The sequence below is a fragment of the Phoenix dactylifera genome, chromosome 6, assembly GCF_051530095.1.
Source record: "Phoenix dactylifera cultivar Ajwa chromosome 6, Ajwa_hap1_PhDact_Kaust_v1.1, whole genome shotgun sequence".
Classification (NCBI taxonomy): domain Eukaryota; kingdom Viridiplantae; phylum Streptophyta; class Magnoliopsida; order Arecales; family Arecaceae; genus Phoenix; species Phoenix dactylifera.
In genome coordinates, this window is record NC_143195.1 from 31,878,290 (window position 1) to 31,901,373 (window position 23,084).

Below are 23,084 nucleotides of genomic sequence, written 5' to 3' on the forward strand. Positions count from 1 at the left end.
TCGCAGAGTCTGGGAAAGTGAGCAAAGTAAACCATAAATTCTATCATTGCATTCTACATGGGACAATTTCAATGACCAGAACAATTCCAATGACTAGAATGCCACCACTAGGTGATTGAATATTTAAATCCAGGAATCCCGACCAGAAAAGTAGACATCTCAGAACTACTTTGGAGAAAAATCAAAAATTGTAAAAGAAAATATTTAGAAATATTTTTACTATTTTTTTTAAAAAAAGAAATCATAGGCCAGAAATACCGTAGACTCCATCCGTAGGAATAGGAGATACCAGTATCTTCTTCTGCTTCCGATTCTATACCTGTTTAAAGACACAATACCAGGACATTTGGAACGATACATTTGAATGGCATGTCCACCCTTAAAAGACATCTTGAATGGCATGAACGAAAAAGCCAGCACCAGCAGTTGCAGCACGGAACATACCACCACCACCTGTTGATTTGATAAACAGGCACGAATACTATACTTGCAGAATCAGCAATTTTCAGGCGCCAGTAACAATACGCATCCTACAACTACAGCAGCCAAACCAGCCAATTTGCCAGCCTACGAAGAAGCTAGTTGCAGAATTAGCAATTTTCTGGCTCCAATGATCTATACATATTGGTAAATCTGTCGAAACCAAAGCAGCCAATTAAACATGTTCTTGATTGATATACATAGTAGGCACCATAATATATTGGCACAAGCTCCTTCTCATCTACTTAAGCAATCCCACTGGCAAGGCTCTTAGCAATCTGCTACATTATAAATATACATGTAAAAGAAGATAAAGATTTATATGCAAGCTGACACCAAGGTAAATCATGCAAATAACTCCTCGTCTGGACCATCTTCATCATCAGAAGCGTCTGCAGGTCCTAACAATGTGTTCAGAATTGCATGGTTCCATCCCCTTCCAGCTCCCAAATGCCAGATTCTTGCCGCAAATGCATGCCATTGAGACTCTCTTGCCTCATCTTGTACAGAGCTAGCATCAGGGAAGTACTTCAAAACTGAATTGCCCACTGTTTCATTGATATCCACTTCTAGCACAGGTGACAGTGGGCGTCCAATCACTTGAACATGGCACACACTATCAACATGCAACAGAAATATACTAGAGATCAGTTTACAATAACAAAGACTGCACTAATATGTCAATCCAGCAATACTTTTGTCTGCAAAGCATGCTCTGAGAAAATAAGCATTCTTAATGATCACATTCCTGGAAATAGGCTAGTTATCACACATACTATGAATCTCATGAAGAAAGGTTTTTAGAGGCTAGCTTTGTACCAAGAGAGCAAGAAAATTGGAATATCTGGCATCATTGCAAATTTTGACCTCAGTGACAATCACTATGATTACTAATAACACATTCAAGAAACATCTTTAAATGCTCATCTATTACTGGTTCAAGCCTAGATAGCATATGGATGTCTCAAATGCATGATCATTAAAAATGATAATCACAATTCACTTAACGCGATAAGATATTCCATACAGGAAAAACATGATAAGATAGGGAAAACCAACCCTTGCAGTAGGGTGCTTAAAGCAATAGCCACACAAATAATTATTGCTGAACAAATTTAAATAACCAAGTTTCTAGAGACTCACCATATGTAATATAAACCATCTATTGCTTGCTTCTGGACTCTACCTGCCAGCTCAATCTGCACTATTCCACCTATACAGAGAACTGGGCGTGGGAGCTTGAAAGATTGCAGAACATTTTCCTGGTGCATGACAAATCATTATTATCAAAGTTAAATTTTGAGAAGGAGAAGAACTTCATGTAGGCTACGTTGTCAATCATAGAACCAGTGATCAGATCAAAGAATACTAATCTCAGATGAGTACATCTGCAATTTCAAGCCATCTATACATCAAAACTCAATCTGATTGGGCAATTATTATGATACAACATACTCAACTGTCTTCCAAAATTTTACAAACCTTGTGGTCTCATCCATTTTGTAGTCCAGATTACAAAATGCAGTAATAAATTATGAATTTTTCCAAATTTCATAGCTGATTCGAGTATCAACAAGGCAAGGAGGGAAAAAAAATAATATATATATATATATATATATATATATATAGAGAGAGAGAGAGAGAGAGAGAGAGAGAGAGAGAGAAAGAGAGGAAGGAAGAAGTCAAGGCATGTTAGCATCTTCAACCTAAATATTACATATGTGGACATTCATGAGTACGAAAGATACAAGGTAGATCACAGATCCCTCCCTCTACAAAGCCCCTGCATGTGCGGGAATATCTGCTTACGTTCTTCATGTTATTCTTTTAATTCTTTTTTGAATTATTGGATGCGAATTGATGGAGAGTCATGTGTCCATACATTGTGAAACTTCTGCTGTCGTGAAGACAATGTGCTGTGACTGCCGTACATTGCTGTGTCACACGACAATAGTAAGTCATTTTTATATATAGAAGCTAGATTGAATGCTAAGTTATGAGCTAGTGAGGATGATCATTGCATGTGCACCTTGCATCAAACATAGGGGTTTCCAGAAATATAAGGAAAACATAAGTACGAAAGATACAAGGTCGATCACGATCCCTTCCTCTACGAAGCCGCTGCATGTGCGGGAATATCTGCTTACGTTCTTCATGTCATTCTTTTAATTCTTTTTTGAATTATTGGATGTGAATTGATGGAGAGTCATGTGTCTATATATTGTGAAACTTCTGCTGTCGTGAAGACAATGTGCTGTGACTGCTGTACATTGCTGTGTCACACGACAATAGTAAGTCATTTTTATATATAAGAGCTAGATTGAATGCTAAGTTATAAGCTATAGTGAGGATGATCATTGCATGTGCACCTTTGCATCAAACATACCGGTTTCCAGAAATATAAGGAAAACAGAGTAAAATGCAACACCTTACCATTTTCCTTGGATCTTAAGCCATCTTAATATAAACATCAAAGATCAAACCAAGGCCCTATTACCATAACGGAAGAATATAAGTAAACTATACATGTTAAGATTCAAATGAAATTACCAAAGCAATAATTTATTGCCAGCATGGTTCAATGACCATATATGCAATTGCTTTAAGTTGTAAGAAGTGCAGTACTATAAAACAAGATTATTTCAAACCAGACACCAGGCAATCTAAGATTGTCTGCAACATCATTGCCCACCCTGGGCAAACTATGACAAGTTGTGAAGTTTAAGCTAAGAACATAATAGGATTTGGTAGGCGAACCAAGACCATATTACATACTCAACATTACCAAAGAGGTTTACCACTCTGCACTTAATAGTGAGCAGTACTCATCAAGAAAAATGAGTTGCTTGCTATCAGAATTTTTTTTGAAGGCTGTAATGAATTATAGCAAGGCCACACAGCTTTTAGAGTAAGATTAAGCAGAAGCAAAATGACCCATGCAGCAGTTCAACTTACCTGCACCATTGGGAATTCTGGCGAAACATATATCCAGCTGTAGTTGTCATCAGCGGAATGACCCATCCGAAAACGCACAGATTTTGCTGAATAGATGGGATTACCAAACTGAAAGAATGCTGAATAGAATTTATAAAAGAAAATCAACAAGAGAATATCATCCAAGCAAAACAGAACTATGTGAACAAGCAAATTATTTAAAGTATCCAGAAACAAACCTTTAAACGGCTGTATCTTTATTTCATCAATGATGCATAACTTGGAAACCAATCTGTAAGTTAAAGTTTCCGGCACTCCAGGATCTATTTGTCCCCCACTTGACCAGTAAGAAGGCCTCGCATCTACTTTATCACTTGGTTCCAGTGTATTATCAATGCTCTCATCTGGATAATTATCAGTGCTAGAAGCACTAATAGCATCAACAATGCAATCCCTTTTGCCCTTAGGTGAAACAAGGCAGTAACTCAAATTTGTGTACACCTTGTGCTCCCTCTCTAGGCTTTCCCATTCAATAGCAGTGCTAGATCCAACTTCCATAGACTTATCTGAACTTCTTAATTCGATAACACGAGTAAAATTTGATACCTCCGGGCAAATTCTTAAGCATAGATTTTTGCCAAAACCATTTAGAATAACTGCAATACAGTTCAATTTTTTTTCCTTCTTAGAAATCATATCTAGATATAAATATAACTCCACAACAACAACAGCAAAACATTTCTACATTATTACAGGCAATGTTATCATCCATTCTTAGAAGCAATAATAAGTCCTCTGATGTAACATATTCTTGCTGCATTTTTCCGCAATTCTTTTCCTACATGAAAACAAAATTTGCAAAACTTCATTGCAATGGAATAAAATACTAGTGAGGAAGTAAAAGGAATCATTTACCCAAATAGCATACAGATAATCTTCATGCAGAGGGGTTGGGGAGGACAATCACTGATCAACTAACCAACATATCCAACAACATCACTATCCAAAAGGAAAATCACACACCCATGGCAAGATGTTTTAGATCCTAAGTTAAATTAATTTACTTACAACCCTCTATGAGATTAATGTATACCTAGCTATTCAACAGTACAACTGAATTACACATTAGAAAGTGCTATCTTTAATTAACCAATGAATAATAGCATCATCACAGCGAAGTTTTTTTTCATTAAGGTAAATAATATATGATCATGATGTCAAGAAAAGATGCCTGCAACAGGTCACTTCACCTTGTCCTGTACTACTTTTAGCAAGTGTATAATCCATTCCATTGGCGTCTTTATATATATGGCCATAGTTGATTCCCCATCACTTCCTACACCACTCCCATCAACTGCAGAGTTTCCTTCCTCAAAGCCAACAAAAAGACACCAAGTCCCTTTCCACATACAGCTGCTCCCATGCATGGATTTCATAATTTCTAGTTCTCAACTTACCGAAGCCCCAATTCATCATGAGTTTTCAGCTCAATAGGTATGGAATCACACAATGAATCACTATCAAATATTTAACATTAAAGTCAACATCATGCCTCATTAGAGGGGAAGCTAATCAAACCTGGAGATGTTCTCAGGAAGTGGTTTACTGCAAGTCCTTCAACTTCCAACAGAAAAGTATTTTGTCAAACAATTGCAACAATGTTAAATCATGTAATCTCCTACCATGCTCGTACCAAACCCCAAAATAATGCTGTATGGATCAAACTCCACAGTTCCTTAAACGGTTGCAATGTGATTAAATCATGTAATGCTCTATAATTTTCATCTAAAACCCCAAAGCACTGCCTTAAGGATCAAACTCCACAGTTCTTTTCCTACAACACTAAGTTAGCCAGGTTCCTTAGGTTGTACAGGAAGGTCAAATGCATTTCTGCAGCCTTACAGAAATCCATGCCTTATTGCCAATCCTGCAATAAATGAAAAGATGCTTAGCTGATGCCTTGACATTTCTAGATACATAAATATAGGATCATAGGCCCTGTACATAATGTTTTTGATAATAATCACTAGTCAAATTCCTCTATGCTGCTGTCTTCCAAGTAATTGGACGCTCCACACAGAAGTAAAATTGCTTCTGAAAATCAAATCAAATAGGATAGGAAAAGTGTCCGTCCTCCTCACTAAGTCTATATAGCTCTTCTCACGCGGTTGGGGGGGTTGGAATTTAAGCAATTTAGATTATTTTCCTTATTGCTCCAAAACAGCCCTTATAGAAATAATGATTCGAATAATGCTGTCACCAAGCTTCTTGTGCAAGTCTGACTACTGATTTTTCATCATGTGTACCAACCACCAGGGGTCATAGAATGTTCTAGGCTCAAAAGACAAACTGCATCTAATTCCAAATTTAACAGCCCTTTCCCCAGCATAATGACCACATCAACTGAAACATATGAGGCTGCTCCAAGGTTTTAAGTCCTGGCAAGACCGGGGACGTCGCAGCCATCCCGTTCCGTTCCTATGAGAAAACAGAACCAAGATGGGTCGGGACTCCGAAACCCATCCATGCGGAGAGAGAAGAAGAAAGAGGAAAGAATGAAAGGACATAAAGATGAAGAAAAGGAAAAAGTGGAAGGAAAGAAGAAGAAAAAGGAAGAAAGGAAGAGGGAAGAAACAAAACGAAGGAAGAAAAGAAAGAGAAGGAGAAAAGAAAGAGGGAATAAAGGATGGGATAAGAAAAACAAAGAAAAAAGAAAGGAAAGAAAGGAAGGTAGGAAGAAAAAAAAAGAAATAAAGAAAGGGAAGAAGAAGGGGAGAGAGATAGAGGATATCTACCGGATCTATGACCGGGACCGCCGTTGGGATGGGGACAGTGGGACATCCCGTTCCATGGAGAAACCGGGACATTCCGTTCCATAGAGAAACCGATACAACCCCATCCCACGGAATTTAAAACCTTGGGCTGCTCTAACATCTCAGCTATTTATACAAATAGAGCAAACTAAAGGCTTTTCTAAAGGAATGCTTATTGTTGATGTTCCAACGATGGGCAAGTCCACTTAACATGCTTTAAAAGACACTCTAAATAAGATGTGTTAAGTACTATTTGGGATTCCTAACATGAAGAAAATGTTAAGAACGCAGAGTATGAAATTCAAAGCATATTCTCAAACGAGGAAGGCTCATGGAAAAATCTACTTTAATAATTAGTTGTTTCTCCTCCAAAGTTGGCTAGATACCAGATTCTAATATATGACTATTCCAACATATATAAAAATACTCATGTAAGATCTTGTTTGAGCTTCTGCTAAAGGTGGTCAATGGAAACCTCCCAAGACACAGAAGACAATCTATTTACTTGGCTGAGAGCCATTAAAAGGCTCCAATCCTTGCTAAGTAGAACAATGACATTAATCCAAGAAGTTCGATACCAAAAGCAAAGTGCAAGTTTTAAGAACAAGTAGATCTCTTTCATGTTTGGGATGCTTGAAAATTATCCATCCTCAATTTAGCTGCTAGATCTTGGAAATATTCATAAAAGAATTCTGATAAACATTCCTGCCCCACATCAAGAGGCTGAAGGTCTCCATTCTTGCTTATATGTGATGAAAACAAAACAAATTTGCATAGGTCCAGAGGATAGCACCCATATGAAAGATAGGATTGACCACACTATATAAGTTCTCAAGAGAGCAATCAGAAGAAAATGATGATTTTATCAAATATAAAGTATCTCTTTGAGTGGATGAAGAACAAACAAGAGCATGGTTCCCACTGCAAATAGGAAGAAACGGGGAAGGGTGGGGGTGATATGTATAACCTTCTTTTTTGATGATTTAAATTTTAGCATTCACTAAATATTATATGTTTTCAAACATGGATTTCAAAATCGTCATCGATTTCTAGCACCCAGTTACCTAGTCAGAGATGATGAAGGGCTTTAATTTGCACAGAATTCTTTGTATGGATTCAAGATCATCAATTACTTGGGCATCCTACTAGACTTGAGCTTTAAAAAAAGTGGCATTAAATTTCGCAATTGGTTGGCTGATGGATTCTTACTTGGAAACACCATCTTTCATTACTTATTACAATCTTTGCACTTTTTATTTCTAAATTTGGTCTATCAGTACATCAAATTAATGGACAATAACAAGCATTTGAGATTTAATTGGACGGATGGTCTCTATCAAGGTTCGCCATACCAATCCATACCACCTCGTACCGACTGTATCATACCAATAAGGCACAACAGTACCAACATCCACTTCAGTATATGAGCTGAATCAGTTTGTATCAGTCCGAAGTAAAACTTCCTAGCATCACCCGATACCAAACCATATTGATTCGGTTTCGGACAATATCGTAGCTAAGTGAGAAAAACTATTGGAAACCTGTTCTGATATGGGGTGCGTATCATATCATGCCAACTATACCATATCGAATTGGTAATGTTATGATACGGTTCTCGGTATTGATTTTGCGAACCTTGTTATCTAGCAAAACATCAAAGAAGTCCTACTTTTGCATTGGAAAAATTTGAAATTTGAAGAGTGTAAAATTTTCAAAGATTGTTTGACATGAGGATCACTCTATTTGTCTACTCCAAATTGAGTTGACAAAGTTTGCATCTTATATGGAAGTTGAAATTAGATAGACTATTAAATTACTGAGAAACTCTTTGCAAACCTGTGAGAAATCTTTACTATCATTAGCAATGTCCACATTATAACATGTCTAGTAACAGGTTAACATCGAACCAGGTTCCTACATTTCAGAAAGGATCACTTCAAATTCTTCTACAATCTACAATTTTCTATCAGTGAGCTGATCTGATGCCGCATTCTTAGGTTTACTAAGGTATGCACTGCATGTCATACCGAGGCATATCAATGAATACAGAGAAGTTTGGCATATACCATGCCTGTATGTGATTGGTACAGCCCTGTACCATGGTATTTCAAAGATTGTTGCCTACTAAATGATGAACTAAACCTCCACTCTATGATAAGGTGGAAGTTAAACATGTGGCCTCTCACACAGACTCACTCTTTGCCACTTCATTGAAAAATTTTAACCATGCTAGTCAATATATATTTTTTTGTGGGTTAATATATTTTTTTTGTGTTATGGATGAACAAACAGAGAGCCAGGTGTTTCTTCGATTTAGAGAAATCAAGAGATTTGACAGCCTTGCACTAATTATGTGACAGCATCTACCTATTTCTTGTTAGGTTTCCTTTTATACTCTATCCCGAAGGTCTGGTGACATGAGACTGACAAGAAAGAAATATATAAAATGTTTAAACATCATCTGGTCTCCATTTTCTACTGCCGGAGGGCCAGAAACCTTTTCCCTTCCTGATTCATGATAATAACAAAATGAATTTCGATTAACCATCCTCTATTCTTTTGCCCATTGCGACGACAAAAATTCACAACTCTTCCCATACAGCATCAAGCATCAATTGGAGCTGCAACCTTTCTGTGAATTATTACAAGGTGAATACATCAAATCACTAGCATCTCTGATCCACAAATACACAGTACACGAAATTTTGCACGTCTTGTATAAAGATAGCCAAGCTAAAAAATTTAAAATTTAAACAATAAAAAGCAATCTTTTTCAACATATTATCAGATTAACTGACAACATATAAACTAATTCTCATCTCCAGCACGAAAACACACCCACGTAATTGAGATATAAACTAGCCAAACCAGGAAATCAAAATCAATAAAAGATCAACCTTTTTCCTCTTATTATCAGATTACCTAAACAATATACATTAATTCTATTCTACAGCACGAGATGGAGTCTCACCGAACCGGCGCCAGGATTGGGACACAGCACTGGCCCGCACGAGATCAGCAGGTTCGTTCAGGCACATGAACACCCTTGTGGAGGTGTCCGGCCCCAGCCATTCCAGGAAATCCCAGCAATTCTCCATCACCAGCAACCTGATCGACACAAAAGCACCAACAAGAAACCCATCACACCCCATCTCCACCCGAGAACGCCGATCGATCGAGCTCCCCCCCGCGAAACCGAAAGAAAGGCGCAAAAAGGACATAAAGGACGCGAACTTTACCTCGAGACGGCCACCGATGAGATCCGAATAAGAGAAAAGAAGCAGTAGCCCCCCCTAAGACGAGATCCAGATTATCAGAACCCCTAGAGAGATCAAGAAAAGAGGAGGAGGAGGAGGAGAAAGGTAGAGAAAAAGAAACCCTACTTTGATGGGAACCACCGACACGGACGCTTAGAGAGATCGCGATACCGAGCCCCCACACCCCCTCTTATCTTTATCGGTTTCCCTGAAGACCCTGCGATTATTTTTTAATTAATTAAACGACGTAACCGTACAAAAAATGACAGTTTGATATATGTACCTCCTTATTTTGCCAAATGCTCTGCCCTTGTTTCTGTTTCGCACTTTCATTACGGCGTGGTGGAGAAAATAATGACAGAGGGGAGCCCCCATGGCGCTCAAATCTGTTCTTATTTTTGGAAGCCTCTATTCTAAATTTTGATGGAAACCTATCAGGCAATGAGGATTGGACAAATATGGCATTTGTGATCAGAGACCATAGCTCCAGATTGATTGATGCGGGAGATGTCGTTTTTTGGAGGCCTCGGTATTTGGGACGGAGCTCAGGGCTGCATGGGAGGGACCATCTCATGCGATACATGTGCTGAAGGCCGATAAGATTATTCTGAAAGGAGATTCCGCTATCTTGATTAATCACCTTCAGATAGAAGGGCAGGAGGAGATGGAGCATCCGCTACTGTACGACATGCGTCGGATGCTACCAAAATATCGAACTATCTAGGTCAGGCATATCCTTCGGAAGGCGAACCAAGCTGCTAATTAGGTCGCCTCCTTCGCTGCTCAGCATTCCAAAAAGTTTTTATGATCCCAACAGCCTTTAGTTCCTTTTATATTTCATAGTATTTTTGATAGTGATTTAGTTGGCTATGCTCATGTGAGAGCTGTCTGAGCAGCCAGCCACAAAAAAAAAAAAAAATGATAGAGGGGAGTGGACATATCGAAGTTTCGATATCCATTTAGGATTAGTCGTCCACTAATCCACGGTTTATCTGGGCTAATAATAGAGAGGGTTCCGGGTGACCTGTGGTAACCGGTTGCGGGTGGACCCGTTTAGGAGCTGCCGCTCTGAAGTGCCCACGGGGGAGACGCGTGCACAGGCTGTGGCCGGTGACACGGCTCGCGGTATTAAAATAAATGGATGCAAATTACTTTTGTTCCTTGTTCGGTTGTCCATGAAATGTGCAGGCGAAATGCCGTGGTGGTTTGGAAGCATAAAACATTGGATTCAGCCGTGGAATTGAAAATTATAGGATTCGTATTTTAGAAAATGGTAACATTTTATGAGTATGTTAGTCAAAATGAAGGTAAAAGCTAGTCTTTTCATGAAATCTAATGGATAATACATAAAGTTTAATGGAAACTGCTCTGGGGCTCCAATTATATGCACTAAAGTGTTCTCAAGTTACGGCTAAAATTTGAAGAAAAAGCAAATAAATTACATAAAAGATTTCTTAAAAAATATTAAATATTTTTTACAAATTGGTTTTAGAGAATTATCCTCGACTAATAATATAATTAACTATACTTGAATCAAAAAAGTTATTCTCTTATTTCAAAACTCTCATTTTTAATAGTACTATACATTAATACAAGTTTGATAATTTAATATATAACTATCTCCATTGATTTTCTAGCACCACATGGCCAAAGAATTTTTATAAGCACAAAACTACAACTCCTTAGTATTATGCGAGTCTAACAATAGAGGTAAAAGAGATATAGAATGCTACCCTTGTTAAAAGAAACATGCTTCAAAATATTGTATGTACATAAAAAGTTCATCCGATTTATGATCCAATTTCGCAACTCCACAATTAACGAACTTTTATACTTAGCAGCAAATTCTGCAAGTTGCTATATTTTTTTTTTTTTGCTCAAACAGATAATTCATATAGTTCGAGTATGGATATACCTAATAAAATCAAAAAACAACAAGTTTCGGAGTACTCTAAGCAGCTTCCTCTTCTGAATCCACAAGATATCTTTAGAATGACTGGCCACATAAGAGGTCACCCAGTCCGCGACTTCGTTAACCACGCTTAATGCATGCTTAGTCTCAAAGGCCACACCATCATTCACCATAACTTGAATACTTTTCTACTATATGGAAAGAGAATAATGTGCACATAAATGGAGCCCACAGTATTACTTTTGACAAAATGGAAAGTGGCTTTGCATCATATGCCGAGTTAGAGGAAATAATTTAAGATATTTAATTCCTTATGTAATAGTAATTTGCATATGACTTGTATTAGTCTTTTGGTAGCATGAATCTGGCCTTAATCTTGAAAATGAAAATGACAGCATTTGTATTTATTTCGAGAATGATAATATTTAATGAGGTTATTAGTGAAATATCATGAGGCACAATCCTGACAAAGGCCCTCTAAGAGATCCCGATAAATGTTTATTAATTCCAAAGAAAACTATTGCCTAGTAATTGCACACATTCGACATACTTCCATCCTCTCTGTGGAAACATTGATAAAACTCTACCATTATTCTCGTAAAAGGATTTCCTGTAGCCCCACAAGAAATACGATAGTTTTTCCCCCTTCTACTTGTTTTGTCATGGTCCTTTATCTACCAAAATCAAACCCTTTGCTATGAGTAGAGCTTCTACTAATTTTTGGCATCAAATTTGAGGGCGTCCTTCTCTCATCAATAAGTAGCTTGTTCTTGAGTTGTGGGTAATCCCATTCCCACCCTCAAGTCTCAGATGGCAGTGCCCCTACACATAGCAATAGAATCTTCAAACAGGAATCAATGCCATATCATCAATGGATATTGTTCTTTTGATCCATTGCATAACAACAATTTTATTGTTTGATGTTTTTCTTACGAATATATATATCATGATGATGATGAAATGTAGATAACAATGACAAGAAATCAACTTATCTCCTTGTAAATTGCTTCTTTATTGATTAAAATATTCTTTTGATTTGTTAAAGTCATCATCCTGATTGATAGAATCGTTCTTTTGGAATGATCATCTGGGATATCTCATTATTTTTATGTGCATCAGAAGATGCTTAACAAATTCTCTCCCAAATCAACTTAGTCGCTTTTCTATGTTGTAGCCTTATGCACATGATAACTATAGATGTTTCATGCATGATGCAACTTAAAACCATGGAATAAGCCCTTCTAGCTTATGATTTAGAACCTACAAAAAAATATATGTTGACAGTTAAGTAGTTAAGCAAGTTTCACGGAGACATGTATCCAAAACTACAATGTCTTAAATCTTAAATCTTATCCTATCTTAAATATTATAAATAGTATAGATAGATAGAGAATCTTAGCAGAATTTGTATCAGATAAAAATCCAAGAAATTTCCATGTAAGAAAGAAAAGACATCTTGAACTGCTTATAAAATGTTTTCGATTTCTATTTATAATGAGTTTGTAAGAACTATAAGCTCTTATTGGGGCTTTCATTCTGGCTGGGATCTTAGCCAAGATTTCCATTTGCATTGGTATCACTCACCAAGACGGCCCCAATCTCACGTTTACAATCTTTACCTTGTGCAATCTTCATAGTTGTCTCCAATTCCAATGGATCAGGAAGTTTGAGTAAACTTAAAAAATAACTTTCATGGGAATAAATCTTGGCCCTGCAAGTATCCCACTGCCAATTGCTATTTTGGAGTTGTCGAGCTTCATTTAATGGTGCTTGCACCAAAGCATCTGCAATTCTTGAGATAGGAGATGTCTAGGAAAGGGACTGGATTACAAGGGAGACTATGCCCATGGGTCTATTCTCTTTTTCCAAGTTAGAGCTGGCGTATTATGAGATTTATTTCAAGATTTTTTGTTTTTTGAGATAGGAGAGGAAAACCCAAGAACGCAGGATTTTCATCCCGATGGGGTTGAAATTGAGAGATAACCCACTCAAGATTCGAATCTTGATGCCTCGCCAGGAAACTAGGGGATGTGATTGTGAGCCAACACTCACGTCCCAAAGTTTCACTTAGTGTTTTGTACTATCTTTTCTTTCATTAGCTTTTTAAGTAATTTAATTATTTTAATTTGTTTTCATTATTTTAACTTCATTTACAATCATATACTTCAACCGATGTTTCATGTTTCAAGTACTAATTATATTTTGGTTTTTGAGTGTGCCATACCTCAAAGCAAAATGAGGAAAGGATTTCGCTGTTTAGGTCCAGAGAATCAAATCATATCAATTAGCTTAGGTCATGTAGTAAGAGTTTGTGGCGTATCTCCCAGATGTTATTTTGTATGTATACCTTCTTAGTACCTTTGCAAGATACATTTCTGATAGAGTTTTACCCTTCAATTTGATCTACCAAAACACTATTAACATGACTGATTCAACTAAGTTAGCACAAATGATCCCAAAATAATATAAATGTCAATTTTGAAATTGGATGCCATGGCGATCTCGCTGGCAAGATTGCGTCGACCCAACATCATGGCACAAATGTTGACAATAAAAATATAGCTGAAAGAAAAAAGAAAAAGAAATTTTTTTATCGAGATATGCATGTAAATTATAATCCAATAAGGGTATACATGCCAAAAAATAGAGAAAAATCTAAGAACATATATGTAAATATTTGTAGATGTCTATACTTCTTTGTAAAATGATAATCAATAATTCAAATAATAATTTCTTTGGAACTAACAACATTTGTAAAATCAATTGTGACGAAGATAAAGTTAAGAAAGTTGTAATGTATAAATGGCATGTTCAAATTTTTACCTCAAGTTCCGTATATTAATCATATTCTAGATTTTGCATATGCCACCACACTAAGTGAAGAGGGTAAGGCTTTCCCCTGTTCAAGTCCCACTGAATGGAGTCAAATAGGTTTCATGGGATAATATAGAGATTTATGAATATGATCTTTTTCCCCTCTTACTTCATCTGCAAATGCATCATTCTTCTCCATCAATTCCTTGTTTAAGCAGTGATAAGATAAGAAGCTCACAAGCACTAGCATGCTTGAATTTTGTAGCATTATCTGGAATGAGTTCTGTTCATGATATTCAAAGAAAGTTTGCCTTCATCTTCATGTGCATATGCAAGCGCATAAATTACTAGAATATTTAAATGCATAGGTGCCTGAAAATTATTTTGTGAAAGGCTTTAAGGGCCATATAGTCTTCCTAGGGCACCAAACCTACATTAGCAATTTACCAGGCATCAAGTTCCACCACATTCATACCTCACATCATACAGGAAGCCTTGGAGAGACTGCCAACTGTAGCGCCACACCGTCCAGGAGCGCATCTTCTCTCAGTTACAAATAAATAAAGGGCCAAAGTTGGTTGATTACATCCATAGATCAGTGATTCAGTGCATAACCATTATTCATAAACATTATCTGTACAATGAGATTGGCATAATAAATGGGCTTGCTATATCACACCTTATAGCGTATCTAGCAACATGCTCACCTGAATGTTCGATCCTCCGAACCACCAGAAACCTCCACTTACATGGTCATATGGAAATACAACTAGTTAAAGTTCAATAAGCACATGGTTACACCAAGACCTTAATCATTCACTGGATGCATCACTGAGCCATTCATTTTCATATTTTTTTTTGTTGTCTCAATTTCCATGTCAGATATCTCCATCTCAAACAAACTTCACCTTGCAAACCTCATGAAGAACAAAACAATTCTCAATGTTCACTGAAGATCAATAACAAAATTATAAACACTGCCTTATATTCTAGATGCCTAGGGAAAAAAAGAACATTTACATTTGACTCTTTCGTTTTCCAGACTACAATCTCATTCTACATAGTTACTGGGTGGTAAAAATCTTTTCCTGCCCAAGTCCCTTGGGATATATCAAGACAGAGTCAACACAAAGACCACCTTTCGTATGTGTACAATCAATTTGGGTCATTGAGAACTTGAGATTGGTCGGCATGTTGGAGTTCTCTACAACAAAATCTCCGACATGGTGAAGGATCCAACTCCCAGGCTCGTCTAAATAACAATGGCATAGAGCATGCTGGCCTTCTGATGTTGACAACTGAAACCTCACAGGCTTTATATCCCACCCATGTACATGCTCGGAGCTACATATTCGACGGCCAAGTCGCTTGGAGGGTCGGCCTAGATGGAGCCGGAAGAAAAGGCTGTACGTGCCAACTGGGAAGCAGAAGTTGATTTCCCCATCCACCTCAAACCACCAGATTTGCTGAAGATATGCAACAGCATGGAATCTGCATCGAAAACATTCAAGCACTTCTTAATCCCTTTTCTCACATCGCTCTATTTTCATATCATAATCTGAAAATGAAAAGCTGGAACCATAACTTTAGAATGAAAGGGTTGGACTAAAACTTCTAAGCTACCTTCTTTTCCTTATTAACTTCACTGATATCAGAAGTTATTCCCTTGGTCAATTATATCAAAAAAATGCTGATTCAATATCAAAGGGTATTCACTTATATGTTTCATTGGCTGATGATATAAAGCTATAATGAACGAATCTTACAAATATAAAGCAAATGCATGCCAAGCGTGCAAAGGACTTTGCCACTGTCAAAAACTTTCCATGAGGTAAGTTTTGTGCAACTGTGCAAAATGCAAACTATGACAGATCTCCATTCTTTCAAACATTAAAAAACTTTTGCCAGATGATTGTTAAGTTGCAAATTAGATGATTCTTGCCACAAATTCAGAATGTAAAGCATGGATTAGAACTTCTAATGAATATTCAGGTAATAGAAGTTTCTGCATTCTTTCTAACATCAAAAATCTTTTGATAGAAGAGTGTTAAGATGCAAATTAGATGATTATTACCACAAATTCAGAATGTAAAGCATGGATTAGAACTTCTAATGAATATTCAGGTAATCGAACATTTCTGCAAACATTTTATGACTTGGCATGGTCGGCAACCTTCCTCTTGGCAGATGAACTGACAATCTTACTGGAGTCGTCGCCTGCACTATATAGTTACATAAAAGGAGCTGGCACTCCTCTGAGAACAGGAATCCACAAGCCATATCAAATAAGTCCGGTAAATGCCAACCCACAACACATCGGCATTAATATATCACAGCAATAACTCCCAACCCTAATAATTATAGGCTGAAGCCTCAAAAATTCTTGTTTTGATACTAGATTTTGCAAAGCTATTCTTCTTTTATCTAGATGTATAATAATTCTGTAACAGGAAAATATGTTGCACTTCCTTTCTTAATAATTGAATCGCTGGATTCGAACTTGAGGTTGCCACAATATAGACACAAGCTGTTTTCCTAGCTGCTAGAGAATGACAAACTGGTGACAATCTACATTTGGAGGTCAAAATAAGTGACAGGAAGAGGAAAATTAGAAAACCCCATTTAAAATGTTTAAGTTATAATGTGGCATTAATTTTTCTTACGTCATAATCCACAGACCATGCCACCATGGATGGATGAAAATAATGATACAAAGACTATCCCAATGAACGATTAGACATATAAACAGTTAGTTTGCAATCCAACATTGGTTAAATCCATCTAACTGCTTAGAAAATACCTTAAAATGTACATATTTCAACAATTCAACCACAGAATTTATTTCGTTGTGAGAAGTTTAATATTACTCAAGCACTAATTAGCAAGCCTCTTCCCCCATTACAGGATTGATTTGTCAAGTAAACCCTTTTTCATGACATAAACCTTTGAGAGTTGGTACCAATTCCAGGCTAGCTATAGAAAAGAGAGGTTTGCACAGCTTGGAGAGCCACATGGCGGCAGACAAACCTACTTGTACATGATTTAGTAAAAGATAAACAAGGGAAAAAAATCAGATATGAGCCATTTAGTCAACTAAAAAAGGTTAAAACCTTCTGGTTGGGGTAGTTCAGAGCTTACTTCATAGACTCAAACTGTATAAAGATGCTTATCAAGACCAAGAACTAATTTCTCCTGTCCGTTATCTAACACTTGTTCTACCGTCACCACTAAACAGAGGTAGGCTACATGGTGATATGTCGAAGTGTCACAGGCCTTCACCACAAAGATGATTTGTACATGATCTTCCACTATCAGTATGTTATTTTCTTGTTCATGAATGCTTATATAGTCCCCAGATCCTATCTCACATCTCATCACCTCATTGTCACACCAGCAGGTTAACATTTATGTCAAAGGCATTCTGTATCTTACAGCAAAGAAAAACTGATGCTCAAAAGAAGAACCGATGCCTGATTCATAGAGCAGACCCAACTGAATGAGGTAACGCTACTATGCATTTATATGAAAAAGAAATATTCACAGGTGACTTCATCATAAAAAAGGTGGCAAGTTTGTGTCAAAGACATTCTGTCTTGAGAAAAACAAAAAATGATGCTTGGGCATATAAAAAAAAGTGTGGAGGAGAACGTGAATTGTTTTCCTGCAACAGGCATTTTTGGAGAAGTCACCGAAACACTGCTAAAGTAAGGCATGCCTTAGCACAAGAACAATTTTTGTCCCACAAAGCCTGTGCAACTGGGAAATTGGACCCATTTTTCATCTACCAGATTGAATATTATTACACAAAAATCAACTATAGATCCAGAGAATGGACATCAGAGGCGAAAGCAGATATACATAATCAAAAGGAAGTTTCACACAGAGGGCTCAGCAACAACTTTAGGAATTGCCAACAAGGAAAGGAAAACACAGGAATAAGGGTTTTAAGAATCAAATCATCAAAATCCTTTGAAGAGAATCATAAATGTTTCAAAACTTGAGTTACAAGTCAAAAGTCAGGAAATAGCGATGACAGTTCCAAGACAAAAGTTCCCCCAAGGTACTTTCACATTTAATCCACGAAACTATTAACAGCCTTAGCAAGATGATAAATAAGTTTTTAAAAAAGAAAAGACATCGTTCAACTGGATCTGACATTTCTAGCCAAGGATGAGGCTTGAAGGAGCAGGAAAACAATGTAAAGCATGGAATTCCATACTGCTGGGCCTGGGCCTGTCACAAAATCATCCAGCTGTACCCTATAAAACCTGTTCATGCACTGGGTAAGAAAAACAGATAAAACAGTTGGTAACAGATATGCAAGGAGCGTAGGATTTTGGACTGTGGTGACAACAGATCAACAAGTTAATATAAAGACAAAATTCTGTGAAAAGCATCTAAGAGCATAAAGACACAAGATTTGCCAAGTTGAGTAATAAGCATGTCTAGGCAATATGAACATCCTCAAGTTTTCCAAAAACCAAAAGGTAAAGTCACAAAAGGATAAGATGTGGAGAAAAATATTTTATATGTTGCAAAACAACATTTATAGCCTGAAAAATGCTTTTTAGTTAATGGATATTCACAGTTGTGGGAACTTAAGCTCCACCAAGGGGCCTATCAAGAAAATAGATTTAGATACAGTAATACCAATAACTTAAAACTCCAATCTGCGGTACAAAAGAACGTAAAAAATAAATATCACTGACCAACTCATCAGGCTATTCTATTGCCCATTAACTTTCATAGATCCCGATAATAGGAGAGAAAAGCATTTACTGATTCATACAAAAAATAAAATCAAAAAAAGATTAATACCTCGATTCCTCTGTGGGAATGTAATTCCAATATCTCCGGTCATCAATCCCTGTAATCAACAGCGCCTTTGAAGAAATCGACATGCAAAGACCACCCTTGCACTTCTCCAGCCAGAATTCCTACAGCCCACAGCATAGAAACCTTAGTGTTAGATTAAACCAAAACAAGAAAATGAAAAAAAAAAAAAAATCTTCCAAGAGCCACATATCTGACCTCTAATCATAAAAATCCACCATGAACCCTTTCCCCATTCTTATCTGAAAGACAAAACCATCTTTACCCTCATAGCCAAGAAGTTAGACACCCAAACCCCCAAATATATTTTAAGAACCCTAATTTGTCATATTCGCATGCAATCAAAAACGCAAAAAAAAAAAAAAAAAAAACCCGAACCTTGGTTCCCCCATCAAAAGGATTCGGCCGACAAAGCCGGGCGTATATCTCCTTCTTGCTAAGACACCTAGTTTTGCTCTTCTCATTCTCCACCAGCCCCATCAGATACCGGTAGTTCCTCGGGAGCTTCGTCTCCCACACCAAGTCCGCCGACGCCGCCCCACGGAAAGCCCGGCCTAGCCGCGCCAGCCCGCAGATCTCCGGCGGGTCGAGGTGCAGAAACACCTCTGCCAGGCAGCTCTCCGGCAGGTCACCCAGCCCCGTCTCGTGCCCTCCACACTCCTCCTCCGGCCCCATGATGCTCGACACCCCCGCCCCCATCCCACCCCCAACCAAAATTCGCTGCTCCTAAACCTAAAAATCGCCGCCCCAGATCCAATTCAATCGAAAAATCTTCAAAGGAAATAGGGTTTCAGGGCGAAGAGGACGAGGATCACGACGTCACCGGCTGTCCCGATTCACGATCGATAGATCGATCGCCGTTCCGATACCTGACCTCTTTCTTTTTCTTCTTCTCCGTCCTTCCTTTTGACTCAAGAAAAGAGGAACGGACGCGATCAAGGAAGCGTAAGCGGAAAAGGAGGCGAGATTTTAAGACGAAGAGGATAGGATTTGGATATAGCGGGGGACGAAGGAGAGGAATTGGGAGTATATAAAAATAGGTTGGGGCAAAGGGGGAAGGAGGCGGCGTTCCGAAAATGTCCCTGGATGTTGGTTGAAATGAAACCACGGCGCGGGGGCCGACGGTTGGAATTCTTTGGAGACGGAATTCCCCCAGCCGCCATGACAGACGTTGGAAACCGTCGGCTCAGGACACGGCGGCTCAGAAAGATCGTGTACTGGATATGTCGTTATATATTTTTTTTAGATAAAACCAAATTAGATCATTATCGTTGTAATAATTAATTTAATATGCCAACTGTGCGGTGTCTACAGCTATGAGACAACCTCTACAATGCTAACGAGAAATCCTTGACTTGTCTTGCGTCCGTTTGTTTTTTTTTTTTTTTTGAGTAAAAAGGGTTTTAGAACTTAAGTAGTCAATATCTTTCATCTAGAATATCCCGTCCATTTGCAAATACCTGCGCTTCTATTTAATTTAGAATCTTTTAACACCATTATTTTATCATGAATGATTGTAATACAATGTTAAAGGTAGATTTTTGAAGAAAAAAAAAAGGTGAAAAATTAGTTCCTATGTTCTTATTATTATGCATTATTTTTTGAATATTATGATATTTTGAATATTTCTAAAGCATTGTTCCTTTCTGTTATACGTCAATCTATTTCCTAAAGTGCATGTCATTTAAGTAATTGCCCTCGTATATTGCCATTTATTCATACATGTTTAGTAAATGCATTTTTATTTTTATTTTTGTATAATCAAAAAAGCTGTAAAACTGCATATGGTCAATATCCTTCATTGCATATTTAGATAAGATTAATAAACTAATCATACTTATGTTAGAAAAATAGCCATGGCTTATTTTAGTGTATTAGATGTTGGATAATTGGACCTCGTTTTCATGAGAGCATAATGACATTTGACTAATGCTCGAGTGTCATGTTATCACCATTAATGTACCTCAAGCACTCCCAAGCAACAAGGGCCTCCAAAGGCACCTAACATTGTTACTTAATTGTGATCTTAATAAGTAAACCCTTAGTACTGAACATAAGTCCAATCAATAAATTTTGCTTTTTAATATCCTCCTCTAGATAAAAGTTTGACTCTATGAGTAGTACATATTCTTCACATGAATCCTCATAAAGGAACCTATCAAATTAACAAACCAAGAGGTGCTATATTTACATTTGAGGTTGAGTAGCTTTTTTCCAGCCCATAAAGTCCCTTCAACTCTACATTGTATGCGAAGCAAATAAATGTGTAATTTAGATACGTATTAATGTATGTTTGAGTATCAAGGAGAAAAATAATTTCTTATAGAGATTAGATAAATAGTTAAAATATAAACTACATCAAATAAATATTTAACTTTCCTTTTTTTACGCTTTTCTTTCTCAATTGTCACTATGCCTCCTTTTGAGTTTGTTGCAGCCACAACTAAAAACGCTAATTGGAATGACTCCACATTAGAACTTAGAAATGAACTAGAATTGTGATATAAACTGATTTGAGGTGAATAAGAACATAGAACAGGATGGTATTAAAGGGATTAGAGGAGGGGGATCAAAAAGATGAAATACCAAAAAAGTGTGTTTCTTTTTCTTTCTTAGAAGGAAGTCAGAGATAATTCTTGGAATTACCTTTTTTTTTCTCCAAAAAGTTTAATAACAAGTCTATGCATTTGACTACTAGAGACAGAGAAATACCATGGCATGCAAACTGGCTCTTTTTTTAAAATTTATTTCTTAAGTACTCTGCTATGCATCAAACACCCACTACAAAATTTATTAGCAACTAACTTGAAATCAACCTAGTGACATTAGGAACAACCAAACTTCGGGTAAAACAGCAACCAAAACGGCAAAGAATAAAGCAAATAAGATATCAGCAGAAGTCTACTTTTTGGTAGCTTCTAGAGAGAGAGCATCGGATGCTCTTTTTCTCTTACGTGGCTTCCCGTACCAATGTTAAGAGTCTCGTGGCGTGAGGCCCGAGATACGTAAAATAGCGACGTTGGAGCTTTGGAAGACTTACTTTTTTCTTTTTTTGTCCCCGCTCAAAATCCAACCCTAGGTCCCATCACCGGCCCTTCGCCTGCAGGTGCAATGGAGCCTAGCTACGCCCCAACCCAATTCGATTCAAAATATTCCGACTCAGTTTAACTCGTGATGGATTAAATCTTAATATTTAAGCTCAAATTTGATTAATAATAAAAAAATAAAATAATACGCCGGCTCAATTATACTCGAACTTGAATTCAAATTTAATTCATAATTAAAAATATAATTAAAATATAATATAATATAATGCAATTTTTAAAATATTAATTAATAATATATACCACAAATAAAATTTAATATTATAAAAAATATTTTTATTTAATTAAATTTGTGAGTTTTCGAGCTAAATATTTTGCGATTCGAGCTTGACTATGAAATTATTTAAGCTTGATGATAGCCAGATTAAGTTGAATTTAAATTCGGGCTGACCTCGAACAATTTGCAAGCTGTCTGGCCTATTTAAATTTCTAATTTTTACCACATAAATTTTTTAAAATAGCTGCATTTGGAACCTTTTAAGATTTTTTTTTTTTTAGCTCCCTGTTCCCAATCCAATCTCAGGGCCCATCATTGCCCCTTTTTTTGGTTTTTTTGAGCGCATCCCATTCCTACCACATGATTTGCACTGTAACACAATGGTTATCTAAATTGTCCATTAATGTTGTCTTGTCACACGGGACCGCAAGCTCAATGCTCACTAACAGCAGCAAGCAAAAAATATGTATAAAAAAAATCCAAGATTGGACCCACCAGCGTGGATCAAGGCAGCAACATGGAGCCCATTCCTTCTGCCTATCCGTCCAGCCTCGTGGTGCAGCCTCGGCAGGACGGTTTGGTGGAAAAAAGGAAGCATGCAAGAGTTTAATTAACCAACCAACTTGCCCTAGTTTAAGTGTTAATTGCGAATTAGCTAATTGATAAAGTGATCTAACAGGCTAATTTGAAGTTAAATGTAACGGGTTAGTACCCTGGTTG

General features: G+C 37.2%; 2 protein-coding genes across 2 annotated transcripts; both read right to left on the bottom strand.

Moving 5' to 3' along the window:
• Positions 1-597: 597 nt before the first annotated feature.
• On the bottom strand, positions 598-9,689 carry LOC103711141 (F-box protein At4g00755-like). Its single transcript, XM_017843793.4, has 7 exons — positions 9,611-9,689; positions 9,467-9,520; positions 9,199-9,335; positions 3,654-4,070; positions 3,436-3,554; positions 1,624-1,742; positions 598-1,096 (listed from the first exon to the last, which is right to left on the bottom strand). Exons 3-7 carry the CDS (start codon positions 9,323-9,325, stop codon positions 826-828), a joined length of 1,053 nt encoding a protein of 350 aa, XP_017699282.1. The 5' UTR covers positions 9,326-9,335; positions 9,467-9,520; positions 9,611-9,689; the 3' UTR covers positions 598-825.
• A 5,345-nt stretch (positions 9,690-15,034) lies between these two features.
• Positions 15,035-20,246, bottom strand: PP2-A14 (phloem protein 2-A14). The gene is made up of 3 exons (XM_008797167.5): positions 19,422-20,246; positions 19,029-19,147; positions 15,035-15,701 (listed from the first exon to the last, which is right to left on the bottom strand). Exons 1-3 carry the CDS (start codon positions 19,740-19,742, stop codon positions 15,275-15,277), a joined length of 867 nt encoding a protein of 288 aa, XP_008795389.3. The 5' UTR covers positions 19,743-20,246; the 3' UTR covers positions 15,035-15,274.
• Positions 20,247-23,084: the final 2,838 nt, after the last annotated feature.

Excerpts from the sequence above, each read along its gene's own strand:
- PP2-A14 (XM_008797167.5), bottom strand. The coding sequence starts at position 19,742 with ATGGGGGCGGGGGTGTCGAGCATCATGGGGCCGGAGGAGGAGTGTGGA. Across the intron at positions 19,148-19,421 it reads CTTTTGATGGGGGAACCAAG|GAATTCTGGCTGGAGAAGTG; the intron begins GTTCGGGTTTTT and ends TGTGGGCTGTAG. Across the intron at positions 15,702-19,028 it reads ATTCCCACAGAGGAATCGAG|ATTCCATGCTGTTGCATATC; the intron begins GTATTAATCTTT and ends TTTTCGATGCAG.
- LOC103711141 (XM_017843793.4), bottom strand. The coding sequence starts at position 9,325 with ATGGAGAATTGCTGGGATTTCCTGGAATGGCTGGGGCCGGACACCTCC. Across the intron at positions 4,071-9,198 it reads CCAATCCTGGCGCCGGTTCG|TTATTCTAAATGGTTTTGGC; the intron begins GTGAGACTCCAT and ends ACTGTATTGCAG. Across the intron at positions 1,097-1,623 it reads GATGGTTTATATTACATATG|TGTGTGCCATGTTCAAGTGA; the intron begins GTGAGTCTCTAG and ends GCATGTTGATAG.